The 25,045-nt window shown below is 39.6% G+C and overlaps 1 protein-coding gene across 9 annotated transcripts in view; it reads right to left on the bottom strand.

Moving 5' to 3' along the window:
- PDE4D (phosphodiesterase 4D) overlaps positions 1–25,045 on the bottom strand; it is a 1,501,314-nt gene that overhangs the window by 224,631 nt on the left and 1,251,638 nt on the right. For all 9 annotated transcript variants that reach the window (XM_045999295.1, XM_045999296.1, XM_045999297.1 and 6 more), the window contains one exon: positions 2,612–2,803. In XM_045999295.1, the coding sequence (XP_045855251.1) occupies positions 2,612–2,803 (192 nt within the window). The remainder of the gene's footprint in view (positions 1–2,611; positions 2,804–25,045) is intronic.

The raw sequence follows: 25,045 nt of genomic DNA, 5'->3' as shown, positions 1-25,045 counted from the left end.
TATTATGTTTAGCCAACTTTCTTTCTACAAATTTCAAAATGATCTACTTGCCTATAGATCCTTCACTCTCGATAATCATTTAACTCTGGATAATCCTTCACTCTCGATAATCATTTCACAACAGAATAGAATCCTTCACTCTCGATCTCAATCTCGATAATTATTTAACAACAGAATAATCAGAAGCCACAAAAATAAGAATATGAGCATGACAAATCCCTGCTAAAAACCTCTGAGACTCTCAGGTCCCATAGACTGTATTCAAATCTTCTTTCTATCCTGCCACATTTCACTACTGACATCAACCAGACTGTCACTGTTTAAGTGAGCCATGATTTTCTAGGCCTCATATCATGCAAATGTTGTCCCTCTTAGTTGCCTTTTCCTGCCTGGCAAACTGTCCTTCTCCCTCTGCTCCCATAATTTTGAGTGTGCCTCAAGGACGGTGCTCACCATTTTTTATTATAATGGTCTAAAACGTCAGCCCTCCTCCTATCTGCAGATTAGCAGCTTTGAATATAACATATTTGCGCATGAAGTTCACATTTTGTGTGAATGAGTAAATGAGTATCTCAAATTTCAAAGGTGAGAATACGGGACAAAAATAACATAGGACAGGGCCATTGGGAAAAGAAAGTTGTTTTGGGGTGAAGAAGAATGGATATCATTGTCCACATTATACACTGAATTAATGATGGATATATACTAATAATGAGCATAATAGTTGACTAGAAAGTATAAATTCCCAGAAAGCATTTAAGTGCTACAGATCTGGAGCTCAACTCAGGTTGCAGGACCAGAGATACTGAAGAGTATGTCATCTAGTGAAAGCCGATAGTTGAACCCATACAGAGTAGAGTTTTCCAAAACACAGACTAGAGGTAAGGGGCTGTACTTTGGGGAAATATGTTGCAGGGTAACAAAAGATGCTGGTGAAGGGGAGGTTTGTGAGCAGGAAGGTAGAGAGACCAAACAGTGATGAAGGGCAGGAAATGAGATGTACCTTGTATTTCCTCTAATGACAAGCACCATTCCTTCCACCCAATGGGTGACTGAGAAACATTACTTAAATTAATGGATCTTCTGAGGTAAATAGGAATGGAAGATAGATTTCAGAATATCAAGGCAATACAACATGGTAAGGAACCAGAGACAACAGATGTAGATCTGTGGGATAGAGGCAAGGGGATGGGGAGACCCAGCACTGACTGAAGAAGTCTCACTGTCAAAAAGGCAGAGGAAAGCAAAAGTAGATTGAACATTTATGGAAAGATGGTCTAGATCTGTGCTTCATGAACTGCAGGTGGTGAGACGCTTGTACCTGTAGCTCACAGGGACACACATTAGGGCTTACATGTCATCCTTCCCAGAATGACTAGAACTGAGACCCATCATTCCATGAGATGACTAGTTAACTGAGATGAAGAACACTGTCTTGTAGCTTTCTTGTATCACCTGCAGGGCCTCAAATAGAGATAGCTACAAAATTGGAGTTTAGTAACTCAATATTTGAATGAAAATGCCTGAAGTTTAGTTGTTCATTCCTGAAAAAAAAAAACAAAACCAAAACTATCATCATCTTACAGCTATTAATAAAATGACAACCAGAACCACAGCTTGTGAGAAATGGGTAAAACACAATTTCATTTCTAGAGCCTCATTTATACCTATTGGGCGTACGTTGATCATCTACTGGCAAACCAAGAATAACTCTGGACCCTCAGGGACCCCAGACCATCTAATTTCTATATGATGAATTGCAACTTGTACTAAGTTTTTGAGACAGTGTCATGAAAGACAGTGAGTGTTATTGAACAAACATCCAGATGCAAGAGGAGGAAAGTGGAGACAGAGACTATACAGGAGCAGAGTTACAAATAATAGCACAGCTACTGAGTAAGAGTAAGTTCCTAGTTAGGAGCCTCCAGAAATCAGAAAACTGATGAACACTACAATAAACACAAAAACTGAGTGTTCTGAGAAAATTAATTAACAGCGGTATAGGATCTGCAAACTTGCTTATCAGTTTTAAGTATTCTCCAAGCTGTGCCATGTCTTCAATGACATTCAAATCTGCCCAATGTTTCCATGCTTGCCTCTAGTGATTAATATTCCAAAAATGGTTAAATTTTAGCAAAACCCTCCCAATATCTCTCAAGTGATATGGCAAACCAGTGCAAACATCTATATTGTACATCACTGAGCTATATTCAAACTGCTATTCAGTCTATTATCACAAGGTTTTCAAACTGAGTTTGAAGCATTTTGAAATATCAGGAAATGTTCATGTGGCTAGGTAGCTACAATTCAGGTCCTGAATATAAGTGAATATTTTAAGTATAAATGTTTCCATTAAAAATTTAATTCTCACTTTTCTCAGATAATGTATTCTCTGGGAAAATAAATGTTTCTTTTCAAGAGGGAAAAGATACTCAAGTTAAATCTACCATTTATCTTCAGCTTACGTAATTTTACTCACTGTTCTTTCAAACATAGAGAATGATGCAGTTAAAAAAATATCATTGGTTTTATTATGTCACCAACTGACCAGATAAATGTACCTGATTTTCTATAGACGTTCCGTCTTCCTTTTGCTCATCATTATACTTACATATCACTGGCAATGGACGAGTTCCGGGACATAGACTTTGGAGACAGGTCATAATCGCTGTCGGATCGATACAGAAAGGACTCGCGACGTTGACTGTGAACAAAGTTTGCTTGGAGAATTAGCCCGGATCCTGGGCTGGTCATGGGATCCAAGGGACTCCGTCCCGCAGATGTGCCATTGTCCACATCAAAACTGCAAAAGAAGGAGAAGGAATAACATTGCTATGAAAGCTTGCTTGCAGATATTTTAGTAAAGGGAGATTTCAGTTCAGGAAGTCAGAGTGGGAACGTTGACAGCTGATATCCACTATTAAGAAATGATAATATTAAAACACACAAAAGTAAAAAAAAAAAAAAAGACCCATGACTTCATATTCTTGTCTTCCTTAAGGTTAGGGTACTTTTTGTTTATCAGCTAGATATAAGAAATGTGTCTCTCTAAACTTGAGTTTAAAAGGAACCATTGTGCAAAGAATAGTTCTACTAAGCAAATTCTACTAAGGAACCATTCTACTAAGAATAGTTCTACCGAATTTCTTTTAGGAAAAGAACAAATACATAGTAATCCTGAAATGATTTGGGTTCAATTCAACAAGTTCCCATTATACACCTAACATCATCACTTCCCGAAACCTGGGCTCTCTCCCCTTCCCACCTACACCCATCCAAACATGAATTTCTGCTGGATCCATTTCCCTCCATCCCCAAATCCAATATATTAGGTTCAGGATTTCATCAACTCCTACCTACATTATTATAAGAGCCTTTAAGTTAGTCTCTTGAATCCATTTTCCAGTCTGTACCTCGTGAAGAGTCTTCCTAAAGTTTAAATCTGACCATGATCTTTGTCAGCTCAAAACTTCAGTAGTTCACTGTTGTCCTCAGGATAAAGTCCGAATTTCTTGGCTAGACTGACAGAGTCCGAAGTATCCATTTTCAGTTGTAATAACCATATTCCTAACCTCAACTTGCAACCTTTTTCCATCAGCCACTTTATGTTCCACTTAATCAACGGCCACCTTCTCGTCTCAATCAAGCTATCACTACCTAACAATGTCCTCATTGTTGCTCATCCTTGAAGACTGTACCTGAAATGCTGCCCTGATGCCCCTCACCTTTATGAGATGCCTTTCTCTGTGCTCCCAAGGCAACTTCCCACTCCTCATTGGTAGCATTTTCAACGAACTGAAAATATTTGCCACTTGGTTTCTATTCCTCGACTGTGAGTTCTCTTAGAATGGAGACTCGGGGTGTTCTTAGCACTTCACATGGCAACTCAGAAACCTTTACTAAGCAGTTTGCATAGGTGACTGAATAACTAGAAGACACTGTGCTGGGCAATACAGACTTTAGAGGTGGGAAAAGACAAAATCACAAATGCACAGTTCTTAATGTCATAGTCCTTATAATTAGATAAACTTTCTACAAAGAGCTTTCCTAGTCATATATCAACCAGTATTAATGTCAAGTCTCATGTGTTCTTATGAGAGGACTATAAAAGCTCAGATAGCCCAGTAAGTATGTGGTTTAAAAATTTGTTGAACAAATAAATAAATGAATTCAAGTTTAGTTGTTATCAATGTTTTTCCCATTACAGACTTTATGTAAACTATTAATTAATTTAAAAACATTCTTTTATTTTCTCCATTGGAGTTATTAATAAATAGTATTATGACTCCAAGATTGGAGACCAATGTAGAAGTGAAGGGTTTGAGGTTTCATAAATCACCTGTGAGTCTACAACTACATAAGAAACACTGACTCCAAATTAATCCATCTAGTTAAAAAAAAAAATTCATACTCTAATTCCAAATTAATCCATCTAATAAAAAAAAAAGAAAGAAAAACTCATATTCTAACTTGGCCATTCATAAACAAATTTTCCAATTTAAATTTTTTGAAGGATTGCACCACTTTATGGATGTATTTATTTGGTCACCAAAGACAATGAGAAGTTTTCGAGTTGAACAGACTCGTTTTATAGACAGGATACCAGCTCCTAGAAAAGTTAACTAGGGATACCTGGGTGGCTCAGTCAGTCAAGGGTCTGCCTTGGGCTCAGGTCATGATCTCAGGGTCCTGGGATCCAGTGCCACTCTCAGCAGGGAGCCTGCTTCTCCCTTCTCTTCCCTGCTTGTGCCTTCTCTCACTATCTGTTTCTCTCTCAAACAAAAAAATAAATAAAATGCGAAAAAAAAAAGAAAAGGTTAATTGGCCAAAGTTACTGAGCTAACAAGATTTAATCATCTACTGTTCCTGAAGCTCTTCCAGCTCTAACGAATAATTAGTAAACTATTAATGTATGTTAGCAACTGTGACACGGAAGCAGGTGACATCTGTTTCCCTGGACAAGGAATTTCATGCATGTGGGACTTTGGGCATTCTTGAGGAAGGCCAGAGGGGGAAAGGATCTCCAGTCATGAGAGATTTATTCAGGACCTCAGGCAAGCTCTTCTTGGATATGCTTAACTAAATAAGCACTTGTTAAGCACCTCTAATGAGCACACTGAGATACAAAAATAAAGGTGATGAGATTAATCCAAGCTGGGTTTAATCCAGACTTCTAAGAAGTTTTCATATAATGGTAGTATTTTAAGAGGGCTTTTGAAGGCATTTCGTATTCAACTGAAAGACACTAACGTCTTTTAAATAGGAAGAGAAAAAGGGGAGATTTCTTCTCTGGGACACAGTCATTGCAGCTTTTCAGTATGCAGAGGACCTAATGTGAACGCATAAGAAAAAGTTTATGTCTATTTCCCTTCAGATGCTTTTACTGTTGTTTTTTTTTCTTTTACTGTTTTAAAGGTAAAATATATTTCACTGCTATGAATAAGTAGAAATATAAGAGATACAGGAGTAACTCTTGGTTTAGTTTTTCTCAGTTCAACTGAATAATACCAATACCGTCCCCCAAATCAGTAAATTCTTTTGTTATTACAATTTTTCCAATTAAGTTAAGCAACTTCTCAAACTTTTCACTGGAAGTTTTGGGAAAAAATAGTACTAAGTATCTTAAAATATTTAATGGTCTTTATAATAGTGCTACTTATTAAAACCAAAAATTTATTAATAAGTCAATAAAATGCTTGGTATGGGATATTGTGGGGGCTTTGTTCTTTTTTTTTTTTTTTAAAGATTTTATTTATTTATTTGTCAGAGAGAGTGAGCACAGCCAGAGTGGCAGGCAAAGGCAGAGGGAGAAGCAGGCTCCCCGCTGAGCAACGACTGGATCCCAGGACGCTGGGATCCTGACCTGAGCCGAAGGCAGCTGCTTAACCAACTGAGCCACCCAGGCGTCCTGCTTTGTTCTTTTTCTATGCAGGGTGTAATATAATATTTTGTCCACTAGATGGAGACCACCACCTTAAGGAAAATCTGCGGTAAATAAAGGCCAAAACTATTTTTTAAACTCATGAAAATAACCCCATAACGATTATACCCAAAATAAAACCTCACAATCTGTAGGAAGTGATTACCAAAGTTTGGTACAATTATATTAACCAGTAAGTATTAGTATTAGCTTTACAGATTGAGAATGATTAAAAAAAAAAATGGTCCCTGCTGTTTTATCATTTATTTTTATTTAAAACAAAACAAAACCAAAAACAAAAAAACTTGAGATGCTCTTGTGTTCAAAAATTAGAACTAAGGAGCTTCCTTGAAGAAGTCAGGTTTGGGACAAATCAAGGCAGTACTGCTTCTCTCAGTGAATAGTAAATTAACTGGGAGTTAATTTAGGCTGAAAATATAGGAGGGTTCACATAAAATACTTATTTTTGAAACACAACTTTATAAACAGTCCAGGTCAAGTCGTTATTAATAAAACAAGAAGGCAGTGAAGTTTAATCCTAACCTTAGATACTTGAACCAAAGAGACCAACACTGAACTTCTTAAGCACACTCTTTGGCAAACATTTTCATGTAACGAATCTTCTCGTGACTCACGGCCGAAGAGATAGAGTCCAAGTAAAAGATTAGCAGAAGCTTGGGAAAGCAATTGAAGAATTGGAGAGAGTAATAACGATGATGGTGGTAACAGTAATCATAATGATAATAATGACAGTAAAACTTCTGGAACACTTTCCATGAGCCAGATCTTGTGCTCTGTGCCTTACATACATTATCTCATTGAATCCCCACAATAACCCTCTGAAGTAGGCGTTATATTTTCCACTTGACAAGTGAATAATCAGAGTCACGGAGCAGTGGCTCCATGTTAAGTAATGTGTTCAAGGCTATGCAGTTTGCAGGTGGGTTTTAAACTCAAGCTGTCTTGATTCCAGAGTCTGGGAGAATGATCACTGTGTGTCTGTCTCTACTGCAAAGCCACCTACTAACCATCAGAAAAATACAAGAATATCTTTTAGCTTCCTCCCCTCGATGGAACTTCAAATGTTAACTCTTTGAAAGGATCATTCATATATAAGTATCATTAACTTATAGATCTTGCATGTCAAGCCTAATTCTGAGACTCTGCCTTTATGAGTCCCCACATTTTGGAATTTGCTACCTTTCCTATTTTTCCAGTTATGAAGACAGCAGTAAGGTGTAAAAGAATGTCTGCTGTAACCCATCTGATGGACTTCTTCATAGAGCTCAAGAGTTCATTTGGAATAAGGACAGTCGGTGGGTCTGCGGAAGGTCTTAGCAAATGGAACTAAGTGAGATGCTCTATTATTCTACATGTTTGCTGTCCTTCATGCAGTTCAAGGATGCATGCATTCCCTAATGGAGCTGGCTTTCACCCAGAAGGCATCTGTGGAGAAACACCGATGCAGTTGTGGATGGCGCCCCATGAAGGGGGAGGAAGAGTGATGATCAGATGGCCTCCCACTATCGAACTCTGTGTACTAGCACTACTCAGACCACTTCCTCCACAGGCCCGTCCTTTTCTGTGGACCCCATTCCACACAAAAACCAAACAGATAACAGACAAACCAACCAATCAACCCAACTGTTCCCTATCTCTCCACACTGTCCCCTGTGGGTGGAATGACTTATCCTGACCCACCTTCCCTTCAGCTTCCTCCACTGCTCCCACAGTTTGGGTCTCTTGATCTTGCAATTATTTGCTTGGAGTCATTTCCCACCTTTTGGCCTGATGTTCAACCCTGCTTCTGGTTGAGACATTTTGCCTCTCTTCTTGGCCATGATTTGGGCTCTCCTCTGAGCCATGGTTCTGCTATTGTGCTGGGTGAGCAGCTCACCTCATGTAGCCTGACCCTCAGGACCTTGCATCTCTAGGCTGGAGCCTGAAGGAGGTTGAGAAACATGGAGACTCCAGGGGAGAAACTGCTGGAAGCCCCAATCAACAGATGTCCCATTATCAAAGCATCTGTGAAGAGCTCCCATGGGAAGAACCCAGAGAGAACTAGCAGCTGCTGAAAGCTGTATGCTGGTGGGAACCCTGGAAGTCCCCATTATTGCTGGGAGCATCTGAGAGCTGTCTCTGTCACTGTGTATTAAGAACACTGGTGTGTTGATGATAAAGATCTTCCTGCTCCCTGCTGGGGGTAGGGAGAGACCCAAAATGTTCCTGTTAAAACATTCACTTGGGAGATAGAAAAAGTGGGTTAAATTTCAAATCTTGGTTCTACCACTTTCTGGTGGCAGGACCTTCCCAGTATTTAGCAGCTATTGTCATTTTTATTGTTATTGCCCTTTATCGTTGAGGGGGACTTTCCTTCTAGGTCATTCTCTGTGCCTGAACACGCTGCTTTGGGAAGAACCTAAAGGGAGAGATGAGAGAGGAAGGGAACCGGGAGGGTGGGGCAGCCAAACCACCTGAATCAAACACAGGGAAGCAGTGAGGTGAGAAACACAGCAGCCAGATCCCCCTTCCAGCTTTAGCTGCTGTTGTCTCCACCCAACTCCATGATTCCAGTGTGATAATATCTGGGGAGAGGGTGGAGACGGCTGATTTTTCTCAAGATATTCCTCACTGAGGAGAAAGCACCATTTCCTGCTAGGAACCGTGGAGGGCAGGAGGTTCCAACAACCTGGGTGGGGTTCCAGCCGAATATAATGAGACTGTAATGAGCAGAAACAGTCCTTCAGACCTCAGGCCTCCAGTCACTGGGTGTACTTGGGGGACCTCAAATCACACAGACGTTACTGTTTTCTTCCTGTGCCAGACTCTCCCATGTATACTGCAGCCCATGCTGTTGGCTCTACACCGGAATCCAATCCACTTGCAGGGGGCAGGGGGAGGGTGGGGAGGGGGGCCGCCGGGGTTGGTTCATCTTCAAGCTTAATGTCACTGTAACCGGAGCTGGATAATCAGTTTAAAATATTTTTTTCTCTTTATGATAAATATGTTATCCATTATTATCAATACCAAAAGACTATGAAACCTGTTTCCAATTAATGCCAGAGGTATTTCCCATTTGAGATCTCCCTACAGGTCAAAGAGCTTCTTTGGAGTAAAGAAATCCCCCTTCTGAAATTTCCCCATTGTAATATTTACTTATTAGCTCAGATTATCTACGGAAATGAGTCTGTAGCAAAAAGCCCTCTTTTCCAATCAATCAAACACCACATCTCAAATATAAATAGGACACCCTGACAGGACATAATATTTGGCCACGGTGGTGGATTATACAGATAAAGGATGGGATGCATTGCTAGTTTGCCTCACACTTATATTTGTGCCGAGGATTAGCATTTAAGAAAGGAACATTTCACCCTTTGCTTTCACAGATGATTTTTTATAAACAAAAGCTTGGCACAAAGGTAAAAGGTGTATGGTTATTTATGAGTAAAAATATCAAGTGATCTCTGGAAATACACATCATTTGTTTATGACTTGTCAATGACACTCTCAAGTGACACAGGACAATAAAAAAGATTCCAGATGAAAATGACAGCATACATTTAATGTTTGGACTGGAGGCCAGAAGGGACAAGCTGGATTTGGACAGTAGATTTTTGCTGAATGGGATGGCAAAAGGCCAAGTTTTCTGGAAAATGTTTGTTGCTTCTAACATTTTTCAAAAGTCCAAACCAAGAATTGTTTTACTTGAGGTTTATAGGAGATTTTTCAATGATCATTTTAAAGGAATCTCTTCTTAAATGAGATTCTGCTTAGCCAAGGATCTCGAATGGGTCCTGGCATGGAAGCAGCGGGGGGTGTGAGTCAGCAGCAAAACTTGCAGGCATGGGCTGAGGCCCCTGTTGGCAGCAATTCTCTACAAATAACAAACAGTCCAGGTCATAAATACAGATTTAACCTGATAGACGGGTGATAACGGGACACGTTCACTTTCATTGTTGTTAGTGGCTCTAAATTTATATTGAAAAAGTTATTCAGGCTTCTCTGTGATTGTGAATAAAACAAGCAAGCGTGCACGCGTTTCCCCTGCCACCCGTTTTCATTTGCTGATCTCACACGGAGAGTATGGAGGGGACGGGGAAAGTAGCGAAGACCTGAGCATCAGAGGCAGTCCCGCCAAGTTTCGCTCGGGTTTTACTTCCTTGCGTTCCCCTTAATGGGTCCCTGTCAACCTGCAGCTCTCTGAGACCACTTCTAAGCCGTGGTATTTCCAAAATGCAGTTTTCCTCAAACTTGGCTTCGGCAAGCGCAAGCCCAAAGAGGAACAGTGTCGTGTTAACCAGGTGGAAGTGAGGGGGTTTCTGTATTTATTTTTCTGTGATTCAGAGCAACCAAGACCACTCTGATAAGCCCACAGCGCAACACTATTTTAAATAATGTGCCCTTTACTTCTGCCACACACACACTTACTCTCTGTGCAGCAGACAGAGGGGTACTGCTAACATATCCTCAGATCCTTGCAACCCCAGCTTGCCATCCTCTAGCGGCTTCCTATTTTATTAATAGTAACTACTGTGTCCTCACAGTAGCTCATGGCATTCTATAGGAGAGATCTAGCTCCCTGAGGCCTCTCTAATCTTATCCTGTATCTCTTTCCCCTTGCTTGCTCCTTTGAACACATTTGAGCAGCCAGACCTCGGGGCCTTTGCACTTGGAGTTCCCTCTGCCTCCAATATTCTCTACCCAGATACCTGCTCAATGTCACCTTCATGAAGAGATATTCCTGGGCTACTCTATTTACAATTGTCACCCTAATCTCCCAGCCTTTTCTAGCCTCCTAGTGGGAGGAACCATGGTGCACTGTTGGTGGGAATATCAACTGGTGTAGTCATGATGGAAAACAGCTTGGAGGTTCCTGAAGAAATTAAAAATTGAACTACCATATGTGATCCAGCATTCCCACTTCTGGGTATAGATCCAAAGGAAATGAAATCACTATTTTGAAGAGATCCCTGTGCCCGCATGTTCACTGAAGCATTATTTATAATTATCAAATTATGTAAACAACCAAAGTGTCTATCAACCATGAATGGATAAAACAATGGAATAATATTCAGCTATAAAAAAGGAGGAAATCCTGCCCTTTACAACAATATGGATGAAATTTGAAAGCATAATGTTAAGTGAAATAAATCAGAAAGAGTCAAATACTGTATGATCACATACGTGAACTCTTAAAAAACAAAACAAAACAGGGGCACCTGGGTGGCTCAGTGGATTAAGCCGCTGCCTTCGGCTCAGGTCATGATCTCAGGGTCCTGGGATCGAGCCCCGCATCGGGCTCTCTGCTCTGCAGGGAGCCTGCTTCCTCCTCTCTCTCTGCCTGCCTCTCTGCCTACTTGTGATCTCTCTCTCTGTCAAATAAATAAATAAAATCTTTAAAAAACAAAACAAAACAAAACAAAGAGAACAAAAAAACACGTCACAGATATAGAGAACACAATGGTAGTTGCCAAGGGCAGAGGGAAGGTAGGGGAAATAGTGAAGGCAGTCAAAAGCTACAAACTTCCAGTTATAAGATGAGAAAGTACAGGAATATAATGTGCAACATAGTGACTATAAATGTTAATACTGTATTAAATATTAGAAGATTGCTAAGAGTAAATTTTAGAAGCTCTCACCATACACACACGCACACACAATAAATTGTCACTAATGTGAAGTAATGAATGTGCTAACTAACCTTATGTTGGTAATCATTTTATATATAAAATCATTGTACTGTACACCTTAAACTTACACAATGTTTTATGTGAATTATAGCTCAGTAATGCTGGAAAAAAATTTAATTGCCAGAAAAAAAAATAAGTTCCTACTCTAATCTGCTAGCCTTTTCTAGCTTCTTTCTCTTATTTTTTTTTCTCTATAGCATTTATCAGGCTCTGATAAGCTTTATTTACTTTGCTTGTTTATCTTATTCTCCCCATTAGAATGTAACCTCTATAAAGGCAAAGATTTTTATCTACTTAGGTCATTAATGTATCTCCAGTACCTAAAATAATGTCTGGCACATAGTAGTTGCTCAAGAAATATCTGTATTATGAATGCATTAATATCTTTAGATCCAACACTATTCATCATGTCCTCATTATTTATCATAGTTACCTGTGTGGCTCTCTTCAAATGGACTTTATTTTTGTTTTTATCTTTGGCCAGGAATCAGTCACTTTTTAAAAGAAAGAATCCGGGCACCTAGGTGGCTCATGGGTTAAGCCTCTGCCTTCAGCTCAGGTCATGATCTCAGGGTCCTGGGATCAAGCCCGCATCAGGCTCTCTGATCAGCAGGGAGCCTGCTTCCCCTCCCCCTCTGCCTGCCTCTCTGCCTACAGGTGATCTCTCTGTAGATTTTTTTTTAAATCTTTAAAAAAAAATAAAAGAAAGAATCCTGCTAATCAATGTGATTGATTAGTTCTCTTGAAGAAATTATCTGTAAAGGCATTTAAAAGGCTAGGGTCTGGAAAAAATAAAAAAAAAATTAAAAAAAAAAGGCTAGGGTGTTAGAAAGAATTTTATTTTATTTTTTTAAGATTTTATTTATATGAGAGAGAGAGAGAGAGCAAGAGCCTGGAGGGAGTGGTGGTGGGCGGCAGAGGGAGAGGGAGAAGAAACAGATTCCCTGCTGAGCAGGGAGCCTGACATGGGGTTTGATCCCAGGATCCCAGGATCAAGACCTGAGCCGAAGACAGACGCTTAACCAACTGAGCCAACCATGTACCCCCAAAAGACATTTTAATATGAGTTATATCAAATATCTTTTTGTCTGACCACCAATCCAGCCATAGAGTCAGGAGCAGAATCCAGGTTTTGTGGTACATGAAAGTTACAACGTTTTGAGAGTCTGCCTTGAGAAAAATAATATAGAAAAAAAAAATCTTCCTTTTGCAAATTTTACAGAACCTATTACTATGTAAAACTCCAATACCCCTCCCTCCCAAAACCGAGAAAGGGCCCAGCCAGTGAGCAGCTCTGAGCTTAATGTCCATTAATTTCCCAGTTGATATTCAATCGAGGCAATGATAGAGCAGGAGAGGACAGGAAAAACAACAGAATGACTAAAATGGGAAATGTAGTACCATATTTTTTTCATAAAAGATGAGTTATTCTAGAGGTTATTTTTTCTTCATCCTCTTTTCCTATTTATTTATTGATGTATTTATTGCTCAAATTTTCAAAGCTTACTCCTATTTTTCAGAATCTTTCTTGCTACTTGCACATGTGCATTGTCCCAGATGAGTGATTATCAGCTGTCCTGGGGGAGTCGGGAGTGATTCCTCCAGGCAGGGTATGAGAATCACTTTGAAGGTTTGAAGAGGGATGTTCTTTAAACCATAGCTGTCTCACAGACAGTATGATTATCTTTTTGAGGGGTGGGCTTATAAAATGGAGTTCAGTCTCCTTCCTAGCTATTCATATATTTAGACTTATCAAAAATTAATTTGCAAATATGAATCCTTTGTGAAAATACTTATCATTGAAAATAAAATAAGTGAAGTAGATCAAGTCTAGGCAAGATTATAACTGAAAACAAAAACTGTAATAGTTCTACTAGAATTGCCTTTAAAAACACAACCTAAATCTGATTTTTTTCCACTAATGGGTACGAAAACTCAGACACCATGTTTTTCTCTGGGTCTGGACTCTCCCTCAAACAGGTCAGGAAACAATTTACCAGCCATACTATTAAATCTATTTTGGAGAAGTGATATTACTCCGTTTCCAACCTCAATGATCCAAACAGATGGGTTTTTCCACTTTGATGGGGGTAGAAGAGAACAGAGAAGGGATTCAGAGAGCTGTGGGACCTGAATTTGACATCATTTCTTCTATTCTACCAGGGTAAAGTAATTATAAGAATACTACCCTATGATGGTCATAAACAAGCACTCTCTTCTAGAATTCTTTAAAAATGTATAACAGAGAATAAAATGCTCACACCTAATAGCAAACAGCTCATTGCTTTACGGGCACACTGAAATTAGCTTTCCTTTGTGAATTCTTAAACTGGGTGAATTGTACACGCTGATAAATTATCCTTCAAAGATTTAAAGACATTGGGGTGCACAGCCAAAAAGCTGTGGGATCCACTTCAACAATGATTTTAAAGAGTGAAGGTATTTTTTATATTTCCTTGAAATGGTTTTGTATATAATCCTGATTAAAGTTAAAACAATCTTGGAAAAGCATAGAATTCAATCATCAGGACTGTGAATGTGGCAAATTCTGCTTGCTATCTGCCAGATTTCATTCTCTGCTTGTTCCTGGGCATACAAGAAGTCGTCCTTTCCATGCTTCTTTTGCAATTAGATTTGGCCACATGAACGTGAACAGAAATACTGTATGCCACTTTCAGGACTCACTACTCCTCCCACACACTTGTCGATGGGCTCTTTCTCCAGCCAGCTGAATGCCAGGAGTGCTGAAGCCGTGAAGAACCATAAGAAACACAGGACTGGAGGATCCTGGCACCTGAATGAAAGCAAGAAGAGCTGCCCTGCCCCCCAAAGCCCCATCCTAGACAGTGATTTGAAAATCAGACTTATTTTTTTAAGACACTTGATTTGGGGGTTTCATATGTTAGCATAGTAACATCTAAGAAACTACATTGCACCAAACTAAATTAGCAGTTCTGGAAGTAAAACTGTCCAACATTCCACATTTCATCTACCGCTGGACTAAAAAAAGTTCCTCACATAGGCCAAAGTGAAACCTACTAGCTCTAATTCTACCATTTTTCAAACTTTGTTAGGTTCCCCACTCCCCTTGACCTCCTTTGGTTATACATATTTGCATGATTTCATGACATTTCTTATCATCTGTTGTTTAAGTGTTAGAGAATAAGTTTATAATTATTACACACAGTTCTTTGTTCTGTAAAGAGCAAAAGCCAATCCATTTCTGTTCTGTCTTGATGCCAATCAGAAAAGCTGGAAAGAATCAATTCAAGCATAAGGTGACACATGAATGTGTGCCTGAATCAGAAGAGATACTGGAAGAAAGGAATCTGTTTCCCTCAGGATTTGGAGCCATGCTCCACTTGAGTCAATGAGGTCTCTCAAGTACCAGATCCAGCTAGACGTGTGTTATTTAGAATGGGATTCTGGACCAAAATGCCATTCTGAATGTGTACATTTCTAGGAGTATGGGCCAGAGTCTGTGGGAAAAAAATTCTAGGAATATGTCATAGCTTACCCAAATCTAAAACAGAACTACTTTGTACTACTGTCTAGCTCATTTGTAAGGAATAAGGGCTGAGTTAGTTCTTCAGGATGGGAATATAGTGAGTTGAATCAGATGCCTAAAGGCCTTCCTGTTCTGAACTCTTAGACTAACTAGAGAGTCAGATGTACTTCTCCAGAGGAAGGAAAGGAAATTACCTGAGGCATTCTCTTGGCTACAGAGCTTCTGAAATAATGGAGTGGAGTTCAGTTTTTGGTTTCCTTCACTAAGCTTCAATGTATTTCTGGGATAGGTGAAATGAGTGAAAGGGGTCAACTGAAAGAAGTCAACAATTACAAATAAATCATGGGAATGTAATGTACAACATGGTGACTATAATCAATAACATTATAGCCCATACTTGAAAGTTACCAAAAGAATAAATCTTAACATTTCTCATCACAAGAAAAAAATTTTTTTTTTTAATTTTGTGTGTTGATGGATGGTAATGAGACGTATTGTGGTGATCACTGTGCAGTATATGTAAATATTGAATCATGTTGTATGCCTGAAACTAATTTAATGTTATACATCAATTATACCTCTATTAAAAAGAAAAAAAGGATATGCTTTTTTTTTTTTTTTTTGGGGGGGGAGAGAGAGTGAGTAGAGTGAGCATGAACTTTTTGGGGAGGGATTGATAGAAGGAAAGGAAGAGACAATCTTAAGTAGACTCCATGCTGAGTGCTGAGCCTAGAGCCCCACATGGGGCTCCTTCTCACAACCCAAGATCATAACCTATGCAGAAACCAAGAGTCAGATGCTTAACAGATACCCAGGTGTCCCAAGACTTATACTTTTTTAAACAAGGAGTCCAAAATGGTACGCAGAGCTCTAAGGACAGTATAAACAGGGCCATCTGTAATAATGGGGCAGTCTTTCAATCTAGCAAAGATTTCTCTAACTGGCTATAAATGGTTATTCCAGAATTTTAAATATAGTATTTCCTAATAGGAACTATAAATGTTTTGATTCCTGGCCTGTAAAATATTTAGTACTACATTGTACCACCATAGTGAAATATGTGAATAGAACTGCTATCTCCAGCCTGCCTATATAAATAAGCACACTGCTAGATAATTTGATTTGAAATTTATGTTTATAGAAAATAAATTTTATAAAATAAATGTTCTTTTTCACATATTAAACTACTAAGAGGTCTAAAAAAGAATAGATGTCAGTTTTTTAAACTTAGTTTAAAAGAAAAAAAACCCAAACATGACTATATACTTTGCTAACTTTGAAATTTTAATTTTGACCACATGTTGAAAATAGGTCTAGAGATGCCTGTACGCCACGAAATCCAAATCGGAGTATAAGCATTTATTCAGTGTGTATATCTTCCTTGCTTTTTTTTCTATCTTTAGAACTTTAAAACAAAACCTTAAAATGTCTTTTTTGTCTTTTTTTTTTTTTTTTTACCCTTCATTATCTTTTCCTATAAAATTTAGAACTGGAAATTAAATTTGACAAGAGGGGGAAAAAAAACCTGAGCCATGTTTATGATTCTTCTGCTCTTGGCTTCTTCAAACACTTCTGTCCTTTGGTGGGGTTCAGAGTGGGTTGCCCCAGAAAGTGCCACTTTGGCATGTGGATTATTTTAGCAATTAAGGCCTACCAGACTCAAGAGGAACTTTTAACCTCCCCCTTAAGCATCTTAAAAAAAAAAAAAAAAATGTAGATTGGGAGTCTGTACCAAGAAGAGAGCTATAACCAAAGACAGTTTTCTACATCGGAAAGACACCTGCATGGCAGAGCAAACATTTGTTCTTCTCATCTTCCTGTGGATTGTCTTTGTTCCCTTTGAAGCCCCAAATTCCTACAGCCTCCTTCTGAGGTCAGGATGGCATATAAGCCTCAACTGTCCCTCTTTGACCCTCCCGTGACTATGGGAGGCTCCTTTATGAGCAAAATTAAATTTGTATTTTTCCTGTTAATCTGTCTTAAATCAATTTATTTATTTTTTTTTTTTTTTGTTTTTTGTTTTTTATTTATTTGACAGCGAGAGAGAGAGAGAGAGAGAGAGAGATCACAAGTAGGCAGAGAGGCAGGCAGAGAGAGAGAGGGAAGCAGGCTCCCCGCCGAGCAGAGAGCCCGATGTGGGACTCGATCCCAGGACCCTGAGATCATGACCTGAGCCGAAGGCAGCAGCTTAACCCACTGAGCCATCCAGGCGCCCCTTAAATCAATTTATTATTATTAGGTCAGCCAAAAAACCTAGAAGGGAAGAAGGGAAAAGTTTTCCTCCCCCATGCCTTTAACTTGGAGTGTAATTAGTTTGGATATCATGTTTGCCGCTAATGTAGTTGGTCCTTCAGGCAGCAGGAAAATCATCTCTCAGGGAACTGTGGGTGCCTTAGCCATTTCCCTTGTACCTGAGCTCCAGCTGTGCCTCTAATTACAAGCTGGGCTATGATGTCCTGTCCTGGGGGAAACAAAGGAATTCCTCCTGAAGGCCTTTCCCTCCTGTGCTTCTGGCATAGTCCCACAGTGTTTCCAGTGTTTCTAAAGCCCTTTCATAGCCATTGTTCAGTGGCGTTCACGCAGTGACCCTGGGCACTTGGCAGTGGGACTGGGCGGGGGGGGGGGGGGGGGGGGGGGTGGTTGGGATGGGATGTGGATTCTTATCCTCCTTTGCAAAGAGGAAATTGAGACTCAGGAAGGAGGGCAATGGTTTGCCCAGAGTCTCACTGATTTAAGTGACTGTGTTATAATTCAACCCAAAATCTTCTGATCTTTGCATTAAAGATTTCAACAGAAGATTGAACAATGATTAGTTTTAATTTCATAAAGCTTGAAACAAAGACAAATTCTTATTCTAATGTCCCCTATTAGAACTCAGTGTGAGATATTATCTAGCTGCCTTGAGCACAATGTTCAAAACCTTTGCGTAGAATGTGACATTTTGCTGAAATGAATGGTTGTGTTTACAGGTCTCTAAATAATAGTGTGACAAAATCTTAAGAGGGTTTATAGTAAGGGTCCTCCACTTTGGTTACCTTGTTAATCATCTTAACAACATTGTGATGCCTTACCCCTTTGGTTAATGTTTAATAATATTCAGGGGAGGACGTACAAACAACAATGTGGTTAAACTTATTTAAATACATCCCAGATGAGGGGTGCCTGGGTGGCTCAGTGGTTTAAGCCTCTGCCTTCGGCTCAGGTCATGATTCCAGGGTCCTGGGATCGAGTCCCGCATCGGGCTCTTTGCTTGGCGTGGAGCCTGCTTCCTCCTCTCTCTCTCTCTCTGCTTGCCTCTCTGCCTACTTGTGACCTCTCTCTGTCAAATAAATAAATAAAATCTTAAAAAAAAAAAAAATACATCACAGATGAGCTTTGCCAAACAAAGATGTTCCTATTTCTTACTCTACGGAATTTTTGAGGGGAAAAAAAAGGAATGTATTTCTTTATAACAGAGGGGTAAGAACTGACCCTGGGCCATAACACTGAGCTAGGAATGGAGAGCCCTGAGTTTGAGTTTTAACTCCTGGTATCAACTAGTTGCGACTTTGGCGCAACCTGACTTTTGACAACTCTTGAGTTTTGTGGTTTTCAGTAATTTCAAATAACATAAAGAGAATGACGACCAGTCATTCTCAATTACTGATCTGCACACTACTCAAGAAAGACTTAAAAATACAGATTCTAGGGCACCTGGGTGGCTTAGTTGGTTAATAACACACCTCACTCTTAATTGTGGCTCAAGTCCTGATCTCAGGGTCCTGAGATTGAACCCCACAGCAACAAGTCTGTACACAGCAGGGGAGCCTGCTTGAGGTTCTCTCTCTCCTTCTCCATCTGGCCCACCTTCCACTTACATGCACCTGCAAGCACACACGCTAAATAAATTAATTTACTAATAATAACATTCTTAAAAAAATAAAGATTCTGAGGCCTCCTCTTGAATACTCTTGAGTCAGCATATCTGGAGTTGGACCTAGGACTCCGTATTTTTAGAAAGCTGTACAAATGATTCAATGCGTTGTCAAATTAGGAACACCAGGTTTGTCCAAAGGCCCCTTCCAGCTTTATCATTCTTGTTTTCAACTGCACAGCGCTGAACTCCTATTCCTGTACCCTGTGCTCACTTGGGACAAAGAATTCAGATCCAAAGCTGTTCTTAACCAAAATATCAAGCCGACTTCCTAGGCAGGGACCCTGCTCACATGTCCTATTGCTCTATACCTTTCTCCACACTGCTCTCAGGATTTTTTATGTCCATTGGCCCTACTTATCCATGGTTTCTCTATCTATAGTTTCAGTTACCCAGGGTCAACCGAAGTCTGGAAGCAGATGATCCCCCATTGGACATATCATCAGAAGGTTAACAGTAGCCTAATGCTATGTCACAATGTCATTCACCTTACTTCATCCTGTCACATAGGCAATTTATTATCTCACATTATCACAGAAGAATAAGGGTGAGTACAGTGTAATAAGATATTTTGAGAGAGACCACATTCACATAACTTATTCACATAACAATGATATTATTATAATTGTTCTATTTTATTATCTTGCTAGTCCCTTACTATGCCTAATTTATAAATTTAAACTTTGTCATAAGTTTGTATGTATAGGGGGAAAAAAAGTGTATGTAGGGTTTGGTATCTTCTGCAGTTTCAGGCATCCACTGGAAGGCTTGGAATATTTCCCCCATGGAAAATGGCGCGGGGGGGGGCACTACTGTAGTTCAATGGAAGTAAGAAAAAGAAGGGAAAGGAAAAAGGAAGGGAGGGAGGGAATGAAGGAGAAGATAGATAAGTTGAAGTGGTGAGAAAATGTGTTATGTTGATTCCTTGAATAACTACTCTTGTAGCTAATCAAACTACAAAAGAAGATTACAATTTTTTTAAGATAAAAATTCTTTATCACAATATTTAAATTACTTTAAAATCTGAGCCCAGGGGCGCCTGGGTGGCTCAGTGGTTTAGGCCGCTGCCTTCGGCTCAGGTCATGATCTCAGGGTCCTGGGATCGAGTCCCGCATCGGGCTCTCTGCTCGGCAGGGAGCCTGCTTCCCTCTCACTCTCTCTGCCTGCCTCTCTGCCTACTTGTATCTCTCTCTGTCAAATAAATAAATAAAATCTTTAAAAAAAAAAAAAAAAAATCTGAGCCCAGCCTCCTTCGAATCTCAGCTCCAGTCTCTCTTTTGCTCATGCTCTTCCCAGATCTGAAGTACATTTTACACAGGATGAAGTTTCATCTGATTCCCACCATTTCTACCTGTGAAATATTGCCTATTCTTCAAAGCTCCAGATGTCTAAACTGATGCGAACATGTATCTAGTTCCTGCTCCTGCAATTCTAAACATCTTTCTTAATTCTCAATAAAGCCTTATCTTGGGATACTGCAACTAGCTTCAGAAACCTTTCTCCCCTTATCAACTGCCCTAGGCCAGCTATTTCAGGTTGGGAAGCTACATACCACTTACTTTAATCATCATAATAGAAATAACATTTATGTAATGCTTTACGATTTACCAAATACTTTTGCATCCATTATTTTATTTGCTCACAATAAGATATCTATGGAGGCATTTTATTGTCACCCCCTATTTTATGGATGATGAAATTGCAACCCAGAGAATCGAATGACTTGCTAGTTAATAATGGAGCTGGGATTTGAAACTTGATGCTATGAATTTAAATCTTGTGCTTTCCCTATACCACCTAACAAGACACTAGCAGACAGCAGATGCTCCAAAAATGCATATTAAAAGATGAAGTTGAACGAAAGGGGAGAAGAGCATCATGGTGCAGTGGGAAAATAATAGACTTCGGCGACAGAGAAATTCTTTGCAGCTTGAACCTGTCACTTGTTAATTGGAAAATGTTGGACAACTTACTTAATATGCCTGAGCTTCTGTTTCTCATCTATGGCATGTGGAAATAGAACTGCATACAATAAAGCTGAGCTTGTGCATGCGTGTGTGTGTGCACGTGCATGTGGGTGTGTGAACTCAGTAATATAACATCTGAAATGCATTTTCTCCAGGCCATGTGCAGAGTAAGTACTCATTATGTGCCAGATTGTTTACTTCGTATGAGAGGCAGTCATTCGACTATCAGTTGTGTTTGAGTCGTATGCATATGCCTACCTGTGGATGGGGGTAACCAGTTTCTGAGAATTTAACCTCTCCTCTTCAGAGAACAGTGCAAGGCACTATATCCTGAGGGTTAAGAATAGATGGGCTGGGCTGGGCTGTCTGGGTTCCAGATTTGACTCTCTTTCCTTATTAGCTCTGTGAGTTTGGCCAAGTTATTCTCCATGCCTCAGTTTCTTCTTCCACAAAATAGGGAAAACAGTATTTAGAAAACAGATTTATAGTCCTGGCATGTGACCAGTATTCTGTAAACATTGACTACTTCCTGTATCACAGAAAGTCACTTAGCTAATAAAAGGCTTGCTTAGCGTAAGGAGAGACTATTTGTTCTTTGTGTTTCTCAGCCAAATAGACCGATAACTTCTGTAAACTCGGAACAGAAGTAACACTAAAGACTTGTCGTGTCCAGTTGGATGACTAAATAATAGGTTTGAACTCACAAATCTATAGAAAAAAGAAATGGGAGTGAGTGTGTGTTTTGTACTTAAACACAATGGAGTATCAGTTCTCAAGGATTTATGAATGAAGTAGGAAAAATAAGTCATTTGACCATTGTTGTTACTGCCGTTGAGTCTGTCATCTGAAGTAACAAAATCTGCCTCTACCTTGCCCCAGCTCCACTACCCAAGAGAAAAAACTAGGAGAAAGGGGTGCCGTACTTTGGAAATGATTCCTCTGAATCAGAGTTATCCCTTTTGAATACTATAGCAAAAGCTCTACTTCACCCGAGAAGTCTGATACATGTTTCAAAATAGTTAAAAACTGTAAAACTGCCAAAATAATATCAAGCAAAATGCCATGATCTCACTTATTTTCCACTCTTGCATATAGTGTGAGGTAATAGCAAAGGTATTCTTGACCCTAAGATGGTCAGTAATGTGAGATTTGTGTCCTTGAGAGTAACTAGAAGCCTGAGCTATTTATTGCATAGAGATAATGTTTTGTGTCTTCTACTGATGTTGAGATTACCTCAGAGAAGTTATCTTTGGAATGGTGGAGATTAAGTTGCTTCTGTAAAGCCAGGTATTCCTGTTACCAAAATAAATACTGTTTAAGTAATGGCAAACAGGGAAAAGGAACCACAGAAGAAGGGTTTTTCCCATGTCTTTGCTGGAGTTGCGTTTGGTAAAAGACGCCAACAATTTTGGGAGCCCAGCATTCAAATCTCCTGCATGGGGTCTAAGTACCAGAGCTATAGCTGTTGCATATGGATATACCCACGCTTTCTTCTGAAGGCTTCAAACTTCAGCTGGTGGCCCTGGGAGAAACAGTGGTCTTTAACATCTTTCTTAGCTTTGGTAACAGCGATCACTTTGCTGGAAGGTCTCCTCAGTGGAGACCTATCTGTCAAACTCTCCTTAACCTTACTCTTGGTTGCTGCCTTCCCCGACAGAATGAGGGCTGATAGCCTAGCAGCTAGCCCTCCCACACAGTCCTCATGTGGGCGATTCACTGCCCAAGGTAACCCTTACTGCTCTTATACTCTGGGACTTTAAGGATGACACTGTAATAACAGTAGATAATTATAAGACAGAACATACTATTCTTGGCATTTCATATCCATCGTCTCATTTGATTCTTATTACTATGTTGGATAAAGAAACTGTGCTCATAGGGGTTAAGTAACCGGCCTGAAGTTCATGTTTTTATCCATTACACTTTAGTGCTTCCCTAGGGCCCCTTCTCTAGATCCCTTACTCGAAAAACTGATACAGCTAATTGAAACTAGTCCCCAGATGCTATTTAGCTCCCCTAAAGTATCCTATCTTAACATAAACCACATGGGCTTTGGAATCATATCTGGATTTGAATGAGCTCTGTTCCTTGCCAGTCCTGGGACCTTAAGCAATGGTACTTAGGCTCTCTGAGCTGGAGATTCCACACTAGTTGAAATGGAGTATAAAACACTCACAATTTAGAAAAGAGGTTAATGAATGTAAAAGCACCAACACAGTGTTTTCAAAGTGATACATCAGTAAATGTTAATTCTTTTTATTCTTTCCCCTTTAACTACATCTGAATATCCCATCTATTTCTTTGATAGCTTGATAAGATGGTCTTTTTTTTTTAAAAGATTTTTAAAAATTTATTTGTCAGAGAGAGAGATCACAAGCAGCAGAAGCAGCAGGCAGAGGGAAAAGCAGTCTTCCGCTGAGCAGGGAGCCTGATGTGGGGCTCGATCCCAGGACCTGGGGATCATGACCTGAGCCAAAGTCCGATGCTCAGCCAACTGAGCCACCCAGGTGTCCCAAGATGGTCTTAATTTGGCTCACTTCACGCACCGCAACGTCAGCAAAATACTAAAGAAATGGTCATTTGAAAGCCTTCCAGCCACTGAAACTAATGTCTAACACACAACCTCCTCAGTTCAGACACTCCCCTTCTATATTTAATGGAAATGTTCGTATATTTATAGTTTCTATCATTAAAAAATTCTGTGATTACTTTGACTCTAAGACTTTTCTTTTACACTGTCCATGCCTTCGTTAGAGCAGAGAGAGGATATGACTTTGATACTGTTTTTGTTTTTTCTTCTCGTTTTTTGTTGTTTTTTTTTTAAAGAGGAATCTCACTGCTATCAAGTAGTTGAAAATTCTTTATAATTGACTAGCATATTCCAATCTATGCATAGGGTAACAGACCAGTTTTAGCAAGATTAGATCAAGCTAAATGATATGCTCCAAATTTATGATTTCTTTGTCCCTGAGCTCACCTCTTATTTTCCTGCATCTTTCTAGTTCTCTGATATTTGATGTGTGGCCTAAGTTTCATTTTGAAAGCTAGTATTAAACCTGGTGTTGTGGCCTAAGGAGAGGTGTGGTCAAATGGTAGGGTAGGGAGCCGCACATGTCTATGAAGCACTTAGCTCTCAGCTCCAGATCTACAGATCTTCCACTATACAAGTGGTTAAACAGACAGCCCAAGTGTAGACTACAAAACAGACTTTCTGCTCTGGCCGTTCTAATAGAAGTTCATACATACAGCCAACCTGTGCAGGCAGTTTCAAATTTTGGAGATCAGAGACACCTAAGAATCAAAATGACTTGAAAATCTTCATAAATTGAGGCTTCAGAAAAAATCATAAACACACACACATACCTTTGGACATAATTCCAGAAAGTGCAGTACGGCCTAGTAATTAAGCCAAAAGATCATAGAGTCAGATAGCCTTGGTAAACACACTCGCTCTGATGCTATGTCGGTATAAACTTCTGCAGGTTATTTAACCTCCTTAAATTTCATTTTCCTCATCTTCAAAATGGAAATAAGCACAAAACCTATCTGACAGGACCATTATGAGGTTTAAAATGAGATAAAGCATGCAAACTGCGTAGCACGCTGTGGGACACTAAGTGCTTTGTAAATTTTTATTGTCATTCTTTTAAGGGAGTTACAGATCCTTAATACCCATTTGTGAACTCCATGGTAAGAATTTCTGCTATGAAACGGGGACAAAGTTCAAACCAATTAAGGACAATCTAGCTACCATAAAAGCAACTAGATCCTACTGAAGTAAAACAACTGTTGATAAAAGGGCATGAAACAAGGGCTACCCTGCCTAGCCCGGAGCAAGCAGGACAATTGGTCCAGCCCTGTCCCCTGTTCTTCCTCTAGAGCACCAGCCTGTACCAGCCACAAAAACTTGGCAGCAATGGCTTCTTTCTGCACTCGAGCAAAACAGCCTTTTGGCTGCCTGAACCCCATAAGGCTATTGTTCTGTTCCCAACATACTGTTTACAAGGTCCTTGGTATAAGAAAGGCCTTTAGAAGGGTTTAATG

This window comes from Meles meles, chromosome 3 (genome assembly GCF_922984935.1).
Source record: "Meles meles chromosome 3, mMelMel3.1 paternal haplotype, whole genome shotgun sequence".
Classification (NCBI taxonomy): Eukaryota; Metazoa; Chordata; class Mammalia; order Carnivora; family Mustelidae; genus Meles; species Meles meles.
The sequence above is the reverse complement of the archived record's forward strand: the minus strand, read 5'-3'. Positions and strand labels throughout refer to the sequence as shown.